Genomic DNA, 14,044 nt, shown 5'->3' on the forward strand with positions numbered 1-14,044 from the left:
CTTAATTTCTAACCATCCCCATACTGATGGCATCCAGCTAAATGACAGGTTTCTTCAATTAAACAATGAAAAAATGGAAACTTTAATTACAGCTCACGACAATGTGATCCCAAATATCAGACTACATATCTGCTTTATGGGCAACTCTGATGAGTCTAATGTCAGAAATCTGGATGTTTCATTTGACAGCTCTATGTCATTTAAGCATCATTCCAAACAGCGAGTCAGGAAGTGTTTTTATCATCTGAGGAAAATCTCAAAACTTAGATCACTTGTGTCCAAAACTGAGCTTGAGATGGTTATTCATGCTTTTAAGTCTACACACTGAGAGTATTGGAACAGCTATATTTCATTAAAAAAAATCAGCTTTGGGTGACTTCAGACTGTCCAAAATGCTGCTGAAGACTTTTAACAGGCTTTTAAAGAAGTTCCAACATTTCTCCAGTCCTGGCTTCTCTTAAGAACACAAAATGGTCAGGCTCCTCAATAAATCAGAGACCTACTGAAACCTCACTCTTCATCCAGTACCAGGCAGTGGTACCAACACTTTGGAATTCCCTTTTACTGTCTCTACACAGCAGTCTCTGTTGAGTCCTTTAAAAACCAGCTGAAGACATTTTTATACCAGAGGGCTTAACTTGAACTCATTTCCCTTTGCGGTGTTTTGTGTTTTTAGCGTGTTTTGAGTTTTATTGTGTCCACTGTAAATCACTTCGTGATTTTTACCACTGAAAGCTGCTGTATAAAGATTACTCACTGTGGAATGCCCCCTGTGGAAAACACTGTGGCTCTGCAGCACCACCTGCTGGCAGCTTCTGCAAACTACAACATGGGGAAAGCTGTTCAGATACACTGAACATTTCAATCAATTCAAATACAAACCCCAGAAGGAGGAGCAGCAGCAGGCTGTAGGGGGCAGTAGTGACTGCACTGCCCCATGGTGGGACGGTTGGTCTTCCTGTTACCCCTGCTTAGGGGCACAAACACTCTGCAGCTCCACCTGCAGAAAGCATCTTAATATCTATTCCATCACTCGATTTGTTAACAATGAAACGTGAAAAAAAAAAAACAATTTGCTAAATGTTTGTAGCTACACACCATGTCCCCTGTGTTCTCAGTCCTGTAACTGTGTGTTTTGTCGTCTGTGAGCCTGTTATCCCAGTAATGTGTGAGTGTCATCAACTAATCCTGGAAAGTCCTGGAATCTCCTGACAGTTGTCTTCTGTGGACCCCCTGAACTGGATTTCTGACCCTGGAGACTCCTCAAGGACTTCTATAGACTCTGAACTCCTGCTGACCCTGTTGGACGGTCTAAGCGGACTGTCCCGGGCCCCCCGGGAACTGGTGGCCAAGGTGCGTCACCGGACACAGCAGCTGCAGCAGCGGCAGCAGCTGCAGGTCAGCGATGTTCTTTTCGACTCCATCTTTAAATCCTCTTAAGTCGTGAAGAGCCGCAGTTGGATGATTAAAGACTTTAATCACTTCTTCACTCCAACACGCATTAAAGGTCAGCGGCTTCATTCACACTCATCACAGCTCTCACAGCATGACCCCGTCCCATCAGGACAATGCTGCTGTGGAACACGCTAACAGCACACTCAAAATTCAGCAACGGCACACACCAACAACACGCCAACGACACGGTAAGAGCACGAGGAAGACCAGCTCCATCCAGGAGGAGCAATCAAGAGGCGGCACATGCCACCAGACCAAGACAGCCAGGGCCCAGAGCCCCCGGGCCTGAGGGGCCTGGACCCCACCCGGACTCCCAAGCTGCTGAGTCCACAGTTCACCTGTGAAACAACTGTGGGTTGAAGTGACAGTGACAGTGGAGGATGAAGATGGTGATGAAGAGGAGGATCGATGGAGTCCAAATGATGAGGAAGATTTAAGAAATGAAAGTGCAAATGTTGGGACACAACAAGGAAGTGGGGACAAGGCCAGGTGAAGAGTGGACGTCTTGACTGGACTACATTGGACTAAATGTCCTTCAAAGAATAAAGCGCTGCAGGAACCTGCTCCAAAACTGTGTGTGTGTGTGTGTGTGTGTGTGTGTGTGTGGGGGGGGGGGGGGGGGGGGGGGGGGGGCAGACAAACAAGAGAGGGAGAGAGAGAGACAAGGGTAACAGCAGTCAATACCCTTTCTGAGGAAATGTGGCAGAGTTACCACTCAGATCTAAACACCTTTCAACCAACACAACCAGATGAGCCTGAACAGAACTTTCCAGAATTCCCACACAGATCATCAGACATAAACAAGTACCTGCAAAAGAAGAAAGATAACAAGAAAAGACCATCTCTAAATCAGTGGGAGAACCAGGGAAGACCATCTCCATTCAGGAGGAACGAGAGGAAACACCAGTCAAGACCAAATCCATCCATGAAGAACCCGAGAAGACCACCTCCATCCAGGAGGAGCCCACATCAGCAGGAGGATGGAAACGGGACCCCAGAACCCCAAACAAGCTGCCAGGCCACAGGACCCAGCATGAGTCTGAGAACTGAGACGTTCTCCATCCAGTCTGGAGGACTCAGTGAGTCAGTACCTGGATTTGGATTTCTCGTGTCACTCTGAAGACTCTGAGCACTCGGACATGGAGGACTCTTTCTACTCTGAATTTCGGACACGGAGCTGCCCGGCGTAATCTGGCAGGATGGCACACGTGTTTAATCTCACTCCGTTTGAGGACTTTCATCAGCCTGCACAATCGCAAATTAACAGCAAGTTTCTCTGCTAATTTTAGAAGCAATCCTGGTGTTGATTGACGGCTGCAGAGCAGACCAATCACACAGCTGGATTATTCCAGATTAAGCAGTAATTCCTCTTTAATCTGTCTTTGTGAAGATTGCAGTTTAAGTGCGAGATGACTCGCTTCCACATGAAAAGCTTCATGTCTTTGTTCCTCAGCAGCTCTTGGAACTACATTACCCATCATCCTTAGTTGCAGACACACACACAAGCACACACACACACTCACACACGGAGATTGGTTTTTAAAGCTGCTTTCGTGTGTTTTCCTTGAATAAAAAGTGATAATCCAGACTCTTCCTGAACGTCTTCCACAGTCTGGAGATGAAAGACGTTCAGAGGTCAGATTAAAAAAGATTTCCTCTCAGACTCTGACCTTTACTTTAATGACTAAACTTCAACAGTTTCACTGGAAGCAAACACACAAAGTGGTGAATCGCACATCTGAGGGATTTTAAAGAAAAACATGGAATCAGCTGCAACCTGTTCTGTCACAGAAAAACACTCCAGTAATCCTGTTGAGTGTCAGTGTGACCAACACACTCTCACACACACACTCACTCACACACACAGAGAGAGGCTGTGACAGAGGCTCTTAGACCACACAAGCACCAGGAGGAGGAGATGGAGGAGGCTCTCAAACCACATCAGAGTTTAACATCAGCTTTTATTCAGGCACAACAGTTGGCACATTAGCAGACCAGCAGCGGGGCCATGATCAGGACTGAGAACAGGACCCGCACCAGGGCCAGGACAAGGACCAAGACGGGCCGAACCAGGGCCAGGACCAGGGCCGGGACCAGGGCCGGGACCAAGGCCAGGGCTGGGACCAAGGCCAGCAACAGAACCAGAAAGACCTGTCGGTCTTGGCCTACGGTGCCTTCAGGAATCGCCCGTCAGCAGGTTCTGAAAATGTGACTTCAGGGTGATCCAGGAGAAGGAGGAGGTGTTTACCTGTCGAACCAGAACGAGATGTGAGACCAAAACCAGAACCATATTCTCAGAAAGTATGCATGGACACACACATGCACGCACACACACTTGACCTGTGGCTTCACAGTGCTAACCACTATCCTTCCAAAAGTGAGAAATGACAACAGTTTGTGGACGTGATGAGTGCTGTTACCATGACGACGTGTCTGCGGACGACATCAGGCCTCCTGCAGAATCCTTGCAACCGTTTACACAACTGTTCTGGTGTGGAGTACAGGTACTGAGCTGCAACACACAGAACGACCGTAAAACACACAAAGAGACTGTGTGCAACACACCCTGAACGACTGCACACCTGTGCACGGTCAACAGCACACTGCACAGTAGCCATGGGTAAACATGTGGGGCTACCATATGGGTGAATTCAGGAGCATATCATGACATTCATTTGTAAAATGTGACTGACGACCACATGTTTCAATCGCTGGTATTCTTTAGTTTAGATTTCAGTTTGGAGCAGATTCCTCAGTGCTCTTCCAAGAGTTGAGAGTTGTGGCTCCATAAATTCCAGTTTCCGTAGTTCTACTATGCATGACCATTATTATGAAGCTCGTTATTTCAGATTGAGTCCTCAGTTAACCCCGAAGTTACCTCCAGTAGAGAAAACCAGCTTCGTATTACAGAACTCTGGAGATTGGACCGAGCTTACCCGGAAATATTTCAGGATAGACGAGAGCATTTGGACACAGAGGAAAACATCCACAGTGAACCGCCTCCAACCTGAAACACACACATTCACGCCGTCAGCTCTAAAGCACGGTGGTCAGTCTGTCTGTCTCTCTCAGCACTATGGGGGAGCAGAGCTTTCACACCGACCCCCTCTTGACAAGGATTAATATTGTCAACCCATCAACGGTAGGGTAAAACTAACCTGTCACGCGATGGTCTAATCCCAGTTCACGTTCCCATCAAACGAATACTAAATGTTTCAAACTGTCCGTGGCTACAGGCTTTGCGGTGGTACGACATTATCGAAAAGAGTTCACCGTGGCGGTTCAACAGCTTCTCGGAACAAAAATGAGATGCCGGACTCTTAAACTGGCTCACCTCTGGAAGATGAAGCTATACTTAAGTCTCACCATAACTGTTATTCTGAGGTTCTGAGAGAATGTTGGGTAAAAGGAGAAAGCAGTAGAGTGAATCCAGAGCCGTGACAGGTGTGTCCTCCCTACATCTCACAACAGGAAGTGATCTTCTTCAGTTCCTCTGTCCTCAGGAGGAGGAGGAGGAGGAGGAGCAGGACTCACATCGCCACACCGAAGAACTCGTGGTTGGCAGTAGAAACCACAACGTCGGCGTCACACAACACCTGAAGATACCCCTGCTGAGAGGGCTGGAAACCCCAGTTCACGATGTGGGAGTCCAGCTGACTCCTCATCTCTGAGAAGATGCCTGCAGGAGGAGGACAAGAGGCAGGAGGAGGTTAAAACCCATCCCATATATCGCAAACATTCCAGCAGCTCTGCTTTCCTTTTAAAACAGACGACTCTGCAGTGAGCACTTCTGGACGCCATTATCTGTGAACACAGCTTCACATCCAGACCGCCGCACAGCTTCACACTTTAATATGTAAGTAATGTGTTTTTTTGACAGACCAACAGAACACTAAAACATAACGTCCATATTGTTGCATAAATCTCTGAAACCACTTCAGTTTTTACAGTTTTCAAATGTCCAATCATGTTGAGCATTTTCAGCATTTAAATACCAATTTCATTATTTTATTATTTAATTATATTAAGTCTAAGTTATTTTCTGTAAAACCAGTGTGAGGCTGAGGGACTTTCATAAAAGCAGTCTTTGATTTGATTTGCTTTGAGCAGATAATGTGATTTTTTGCCAGCCCAGCAGTTTTCATCTTAAAGCCTTGAACTGAGCTGTGGCGTTCCACAGCGGTCTCCCTTTGGCCCACCTGTTTTCAACTCATGTTTCCACTTTGAGATGTCACGCCGGGTCGTGGCGTCAGCTGTCGAGGAGGACAGGCTGCGCTCTGAGCGATCTCCAGTGAGTCGGTCCTACACACTGTACTGTACTTGTAACGCCACGCGTCAGTTTCCGCTCTAAGACAGTGAAGCCAGATTTGAGGCTGCCATCTTAGAATTTTGAAGCTAGGCACACAAAAAAAAAAATTACAACAAGGGGACTTGTCAGTCAGCAGAGAGTCAAGAAAGCAAAACACATTTTTATATTAAAGTTGGTTAGACTTCAAGTTCAGGTCAAAACACCTTAGTAAAGAATGACCAACTTTTGGGGAACAATACACATCATACTTACTACTAAAACTGCATCTGAAACACAAACTTTTACCTAAATCAATAATGGAATACTTTGAAAGACTTATAGTGCATTTAATCCAGGAACAAGCTGTGTAACAATAAACCGACAACCAATTAAAACAAGTCAACAAGCTGGGTAACTGCAATACAACAAAAGCAACGAAAGAAAACTGAATCTGAATGTGGATGAGAGCCAAGTTCCACTGAATGATCCTCCTGGAAGGAGCCGTCAATCACTCCAGAGCAGACTTCCAAACAAGTAACCACGATCCCTGATTATGAAAACGTTAAGGCTCTATATAAGATTCAATATTGACGTCTTTTCAGATGGATCATCTGATCTTTCTTCTGGACCATTAAATGCACATTTCTTTGCTGTAGACACACAACCGATCCAATTTCAATGGTGTCCCACTTTAAAATTGAAAAACTTAAAATTGGAGTTGACGGTGTAAAAGTTTTTTTTGGAGCCAGTCCCTGGTGGACGCTGGGAAACTGACAGTTTTTGATACTTCTGGGTCGGCTTCATTTCTGGAGACAGAGGCTACGTCCTTATAAACCGTCTAAGGTCAGTACAGCTAAACAAAAATGCTCTTGTACCGACAATCACCAGTTAAAATCAGCTTTAGTTGGTCTGTTTACTGCACAGTTTCTTAAATAAAGGAACTTCGCATATTCATTAACCCTAGACTCATGACGAGCGCTACAAGCAGCTCGTCATGAGCAACAGTGACAGGACCCCAAATTCACCTGGACCACAGATTCATCAGGACCACGGATTCATTGTCCATCATCCCAGAACTCCCATCGGCTGCTACATCATAGAATAAGCACTTCAAGGACATCCGGGACTAACAGACTCTCTAGCTTCGATGTCTGGCAGGCCTTGGTGGAGTCGCTTCGCAGTTTAGCCAGGAGCAGTTAGCCATGCTAACGGTAGAGAGCGAGATGCTGCAGGACCCAGAGAGCCCCCGAGCCAAGGGATGAACCAGTGACGTCTCTGAACCAGGAAATGAACCGGTGAGCGGTGAGGTCAGTGGTCAGTCTCCATTGGACTGAGGAAACAAATTATTTTTCTTTTTTTCCCCAACGAGAAATCGCTTCTGGTACAGTCGTGCACCATCCCACACTGCCGTCGGCACCGCGGCCATCCCACACCTAGGCGGAGCGAGCCTGTCAGTGTGAATGGGGTATTAGTGATGACCGTCCACAAACCAGCTGCAGAGACCTGCTGCTTTGCTTTTCATGTGTTGATTAAAACAGCTGTTCTGGCTTGGACAGCTTGTACTATTTACAATGTTTAAGAACTTTGGATTTTCCCAGAGAGTGCGACGGTTTTCAAAGGGTATGGAGAATTTTGTAAATGTAAATAAAAGCTGAGCTCCACCCCACAAAAATGCTTCTTGTACATCATTGTATTATCTTTAGGGAGAAACCTGCTGAATTTCTGGTTGAATCGGACAAATTTGTGAACAGACACAACACTTTAAACAGTTCTGAGTTTGGTTTCAGACCCTTTGATGCAATCGGCCACACTATACAGCTGAACAAACTGAACAAATGTGGTATCAGAGTGGCGGCACATCAGTGGATCTCCAGCTGTTTAGAGAACAGGAAGCAGATGTTTCAGAATGATAATGTAAGATGAGTGCAATACTAGATGCGGAGTCCCTCAGGGTTCTGTCCTTCAACCAACACTATTTAATTTCTACATTAATGATATCATTTCTGGATCCAAACTGCTCAAACGTGTTCTGTTTGCTGACGACACCACTGTATTTTATTACAGTAAATTCTGAATAGCTTAAAATTGGTTCCATTTTATGTTTTCTGCCCTTTTTATTTTTTAAATATGTATTAATGTTTTGCAACAGTATTTTGTTGGAGTGGACAATATTCCTGTGGATTATTGTGTATCAATAGTTCACGCTGCTTCACGTGGACTGCAGGAAGAGAAACTGCTGTTCAGGCTGCAGCCAACGCACATTCAAACACACACCGGTTCTTGACCACACAAACACACGCACGCACGCACTCTTGGTACCTGGAACGTCAGTGAACGTCTCTCCGAGCACAGACAGCTGGAAGCGGAGTCCTCGCTCCTTCAGTTTGAGCAGTGTGTTGAAGAACAGCTCTGGATTCTTATCGTGTTCCCTTCAAGTAAAGAGAACAAAGGTGAGGAACGTTCTGCTCGTCTTCACAACGGCCAGCGTCAGCGTTAGCATTACTGTTAGCATTAGCAAGTTTGGTAATGATGCTCGTTTCAGACATCACCCAAACATGTGTTCTGTCTGGTCAAGGTGAGCTCAGTTTAATCCAGAAGTCTGCTTCCAGAGGTTTATCTGAAATCTCTGAATCTTCAGATGAGATTATTTCAGTCGATTATAATCTGAAGTTGTCATTTTGGCTCACTTAGGTAGCTCAACTCCTTCAGTGTGTCAACAGTCTGCTGTTGATCCTGTCCCAGCTTTTCGGAGAGCGTGTTTTGGGCAGGAGGCTGTAAATGTGGCGATGGAGTGCTGCTGTGCTGCGATGTGTCCGCGGATGCTCGGTGGGTGGCCGTGTGTTGTTTGTGTTGATCCTGATGTTCACCTGGAACAGCTGCTGTAATCTGAGGATCCAGGACAGGCCGGGATTAAAACGCTGCTGAGCTGCAGCTTCAATCACAGATTATCAGACCATTCGCAGGAAATCCTCCTTTCAGCCGCAGAATCACTGCCAAGCGCAGCACTAATCCCTCTGTGAGTGTCTGCTGAGTGCAGTGGTGATACCCACACAGCAGGTGAGGCCGGAACAACAGCAACAACCTGACAGCTACGACAAACCGACAGCAGAAACCTGACAACAACAAGAACCCGACAACAACGAAACAGAAAGCAGAAACCTGACGACAACAACAACCTTAAATCAGAGACCTGACAAGGATGACGACAATAAAAACCAACCGACACACACAACTTAACAAAAATCTGAGTGAAGATCTCACAACAATAACGACTTGCAAACAACCCGACAACAACCTGACAACCACAACATGACCGTGGATAACAAACAGCAGCATCTTGAAAATAACTATCTAAAGCAACAACCTGACGGCAAAATCCTGAAAGCAACAACCTGACAACATCATGAAACTCACAACGTGACAGCAACAACCAGACAACAATAATCTGGCAGCGGAGAAACAACCCGGCGAACATCCCACAACAACACCGCGAGAGAAACTACTCTGCAGCAACACAGTGAGAGAAACACTCTCACACTGATACCTTTACAAGAACAGGAAGTTTCTCAGCCCTTCAGAATTAAAGCCGGCTGTCACTCACCATCGGTGGGGCCACACGATGTGCAGAGGTCGGATCTGGTCTGCAGCAGGATCCAGGTCCGATCTGGGTCCACACGAGGACTCCGGGGGATCCTCTGCACAGACCCTGCATCAGATCAGGTTTGGTCAATGTGTCACGAGTTCAAAGAAAGTTTTGAGGCCATGAATGAAGTTTTTACTGGTCATCCTTGATCGGCGATTTATCCTCCACAGGAAGCAACTGAGCAGCTCCACGGAGGAGTTTGTGTTGTGGTAACAGTCTGAAAGACAGACGGACAGGCAGAGTTCCAACGTTAAAACTCAATTCACTGACTTCAATTCAGAGGGACTGAACACATTGTAGTTCAGGAGCCACATGCAGCCCAAATTCATCTTGAGTGAGCTGTACTGGTAAAATGGTATCACAATACCCTTTAAATTTAATCCCTACAGTTTTTCTTTGTCATGCAGACTATATGTGACTGAAAATGTCCATATTTTTGCAAAACCACACAATTTCCAATCTCAACAAAGGCTCTGTTTCTGGTATTCTGGCCACAAGTGTCGAGGCCTAAAGACAAGTGGGAACAGGTACCAATACGTATTCGCTCAAACCACTTGCCAAGGTGGTCTGGCACGCATATGCTCGAATATGTTTGGTAGTGGGGACAATATGCATCTTGAATGCGCTCCGGGACGGCAGGGTAGCCGGCGCCAAACGCCGCGATGGGGGTGGAAGGAGTCACTGGAAACAGTATTCCGCCTGGCCTCGCCACATGTGCTCGGACCACCAGAGATACATGTTAACGCCAGGAGGAAACGGGGCCATAACGTCAGTTTTAAGGAGACCTTCCACTGAGATGTCCTCTGAACTTCTCCTGTAGTCGTTTCATGCTGCATGTTTTTCCAGACTTCCCCTGACAGCATGGCTTTGAGGCTAGTTTGGTAGCAACTAGCTAGCTTTCATGGCAGCATCACTGATGTACCAGTCCAAAACTGAGCATCTAACATGCTGAAGAAATTTAAAAAGTTACAAAGTTTTCAACATTTTCTTCTTCTTAGTGGTTAGGTGGGCCAGACTGGTGCTGCTTGCAGTTCAGTTTTGGCCCATGGGCCTTATTTTTAACACCCCTGCTTTACATGATAACATACTGAAGAGAAACTAAAACAGAACCAGGACCAAGAGCAGAACCAGGATGAAAAGATACAGTGCTAAGGACAAAGACCAACAAGAGGGCCAGGAGAAGTACACTGACCAGATTCAGCACTATGAGTAGAACAAGGACCAGGACCAGGGCTGGGACTAAGCCCTGAACCAGGAACAGGCCAAGGACCTATTTTAGGACCAGAATCTAAAGAAATACTGGGATCAGTACAAGGACCAGGACCAGGACCAACACAAGGACCCGGGTAAGGACCAGTGTTACCGGCAGATTCAGGAAACTCTACCATTTCACACTCCGGCATTTGACACCATCTTTCCAGAGAAGCTGCTGCAGGTCCAGACTGCTGGAGACCTGCACTGCTCTGAGCTTCGTTCCTGTCTCACTCTTCGTGTTTCAGCATTACAGGTCACTGACATTGTCTCTCTCCTGTAGAAACACTGACCTGCTGACGTCTGGGAACCAGACGGGGTAGTTGAGGACCGTACACTTAGGTCTGATGAGAGCGTCCAGGTTTGAGGGTCGATGGTCCGGGATCTTCTTCATGAATGAGGCGATGGACGAGAGGAATGAGTCCATGTTGAAATGAGAGTTGAAGACCACCACGTCTGCCACGAGACTGAGGACAAAGAACACAACTAGTTTCAGATTCACTTTGAACTGGTGTTCAACTGTTGGACTGGTTCAGAACTAGTTTCTGACTAGTCCATTCCAGCCTAGTCATGTTTGTAAACCTTTCAAGATCAGTTTGCTTCAGGGGAGACCCCCGCTGCCGCTGCACTTCCGACATTTTTATTGTATTAACACCCATAGAGGGATTTTCCTGAAGCACTGTGTCTCGGGAAGGTGGAGAGGCTCACCAGAGCCTGCTGTCACCTGGTTGGAGGAGCTGGAGGGCCGTCATGTGGTGGGTGGGTCACTGAGCAGCCTCCTCACATTGCCTCAGCATTAGTGCCCCCCTGAAGTGTCCCTACTAGATCCTGATAGACCCGATACTCTAGCTGTGGAAGTTTCGGGGCTCAGCCAGCCCAGGCTGAGGTCTCTGAGACGGTGTGCTTACCATGAGAGCACCTGGTTGTAGCCATACTGGAAGTCCCTGTCCTGGTCTTTGCGGACTGGGTACACCAGCTGGTTTTCGTGGAAGTACAGGACCTTCTTAAGACGGGCCAGATCCGGCCTGAGGGCCACCAGCTCACAGAGGTTCAGGACGGAGCTGCAGAACAGAACCCTGCAAAGAGAGAACAGAGGCTCAGAGGGTTGAAAACAACATCGGCACAAAAATACAACGTTACAAAAACATGGTGTCCAGTTCTGATGGCTGTTGGACTGCAAGACCAGACGGCAGCAAGAGACGAGCTGATGAGGCCGGTGTATAAAACACATACGGCATCTGCCCTGAGCTGCAAAGAATTTCATTTTACTGGGAAAATATAAACATGTAACTGATCGGATTATCGACACTCTGGAAGAGAAAGCTACGACGAGCATTACCTGAGCAAGCCTCACCTGTAGGAGGGACACTGGGGGATGGTCTGGCTGAAGTACAGCGCTGACGTTCGGGCCTTCCAGTGCCACTTCTTGGCCGGCAGCGTGAAGCTGCAGCAGCCGCTGATGTTCTTCTGCAGCAGGTCCAGCAGCTGTTTGTGGGAGCCGCCATAGAATGGCTCCACCAGCAGGACGCTGGGTGGAGACTCCACCTGCTGGAGGGGACACGGGACAACTCACTCACTCATTCACTGATTCATGTCCTCATTTTATTTAAACCACACATTCAACAATCGTTCGGTCACTCATTCATTCAGATGCTCACTTGTTTACTTATTTCTTTCACTTAAAATCACACTTCTGCGCTCATCCACTCATCTTTCATGAAGTCACTCGTTCACTGAATCAGCAACTCATCTATTAATGCTGGGAAATCTTATAAAGAGTATGATCTGGAAAGTCAAAAACACTGTGCACACACACAAGTGTAGTATTGTAAGGTTGCTGTTGTAGTGTGATGTTGTTTTGTAACATTGTGGTGTTGTTGTGTTGTACTGTAGTTGGCCTAGCGTACTGTTGTACTGCTGTGGTTTACCACAGTTGCAGTAGTGTGCTGGTGTACTGTTAGAGTCTTATACTGTTGTAGTATCATAGCCTCATGTTTGTCCATGAAAAGAGAAAAGTGGACGTCACACACACTTGTTCAGTGCTGTCAGGCCAATTTTGGAGAAACACACATCAGGGCCGAAGGTCAGAACTGGTTCCCCTGATTTAGGCATTCCGAGGCAGGGTCTTCAGGGTTCACACACTTTTTCACCTGTGATTTTCAATGACTGTCCCACAACTTCTCCATAACGATTCACCAAATTTCCATGACCAAAACACAGCTTCACTTTTCACAGAAATGTATTTTTATTCCAGTGTTCAAACATAAGGAAAAGGAAAATATTCGCTGTCTTAAAATAAAAACATTTGCAGTTTATTCCCATCAGCTCATGTTTCACAAACTAAAACACCAGGACATTTTTAATTCTCAGCAGGATAATATATGAAAAATAACACTGTTTGTACAACTTTTCACCATATTTGTTAACAACTCCCTCTAACTGGGAGGTGCAAATATGCACCACTCCAGCAAAGTGGCCCTACACCTTAGGAACAAAGCCCACACTAAACAGAATAAATGGACTGAAGACTTGACAGATGTCTCGCTGTGTTAAATTTGTATTAAATGTTGATAAAGTGCTTGAGATGCAGGAGTCCTTCTGTTGACACGTGTCAACTTGTAGCTTGAGACAGCTAGAGAAACTTTTCCAGGTTTTACAAGACTGTATGAACTTTTCTGCTGTGTCACACATGAGCTCCGACAGCTCGTGTAACTCAAACAGTTGAAGTTGTTTAACCGCAGTCAGAACCGGTAAAAAACACTCGGAACCAAACACAGCGTTACAATAATACAAGAACACGTGTGTGTGTTTCCCAACAACTGGCAGCCGGCATGTAGCAGCTCAGAGCTAGCTTCACCGTAAACCGGGACAAAGAGCAGCGGACTGGGACCGAACGGGAGTCCAGCAGAGTCCAGCAGAGTCCAGCAGGGTCCCGGTCCCGGTTCTGGTCCCGGTCCAGCTCTCCCCCAACCTGCCCAGCAGCACGATGATAATAAACAGAACCGCCGAGAACTACACTCACCTCCGCCTGCATCCGGAAGTACAGTGGCAACGTAGCTCGTGACGTCATCACGTCAAAGAAAGACCTCTTTCTCTTGTAAGAATGTTTTTGTACTGGTAGTAGTAGTTCTATTGATTAATAATAATAATAATAATAATAATAATAATAATAATAATAATAATAATATTAATAACAATAATAATATCGTTCATTTAAAAGTCTGGTGAAAATTACTCAATGCTTTACATATTATGTTGATAAATACTTCCTGATTGCCTAATCATTATATACCATGTGATTGTGTGTTGTATGTGTCTGCCTAAATCGTGTGTGTGTGTGTGTGTGTGTGTGTGTGTGTGTGTGTGTGTGTGTGTGTGTGTGTGTGTGTGTGTGTGTCAGTTGGTCA

General features: G+C 46.2%; 1 protein-coding gene across 1 annotated transcript; it reads right to left on the minus strand.

The window, feature by feature from the left end:
• Positions 1–3,423: 3,423 nt before the first annotated feature.
• On the minus strand, positions 3,424–13,677 carry LOC115384467 (glycosyltransferase-like domain-containing protein 1). The gene is made up of 11 exons (XM_030086739.1): positions 13,660–13,677; positions 11,992–12,185; positions 11,546–11,713; positions 10,931–11,104; positions 9,523–9,603; positions 9,345–9,449; positions 8,063–8,172; positions 4,990–5,134; positions 4,392–4,462; positions 3,876–3,967; positions 3,424–3,703 (listed from the first exon to the last, which is right to left on the minus strand). Exons 1-11 carry the CDS (start codon positions 13,669–13,671, stop codon positions 3,632–3,634), a joined length of 1,224 nt encoding a protein of 407 aa, XP_029942599.1. The 5' UTR covers positions 13,672–13,677; the 3' UTR covers positions 3,424–3,631.
• Positions 13,678–14,044: the final 367 nt, after the last annotated feature.

This window comes from Salarias fasciatus, unplaced genomic scaffold, assembly GCF_902148845.1.
Source record: "Salarias fasciatus unplaced genomic scaffold, fSalaFa1.1, whole genome shotgun sequence".
NCBI lineage: Eukaryota > Metazoa > Chordata > Actinopteri > Blenniiformes > Blenniidae > Salarias > Salarias fasciatus.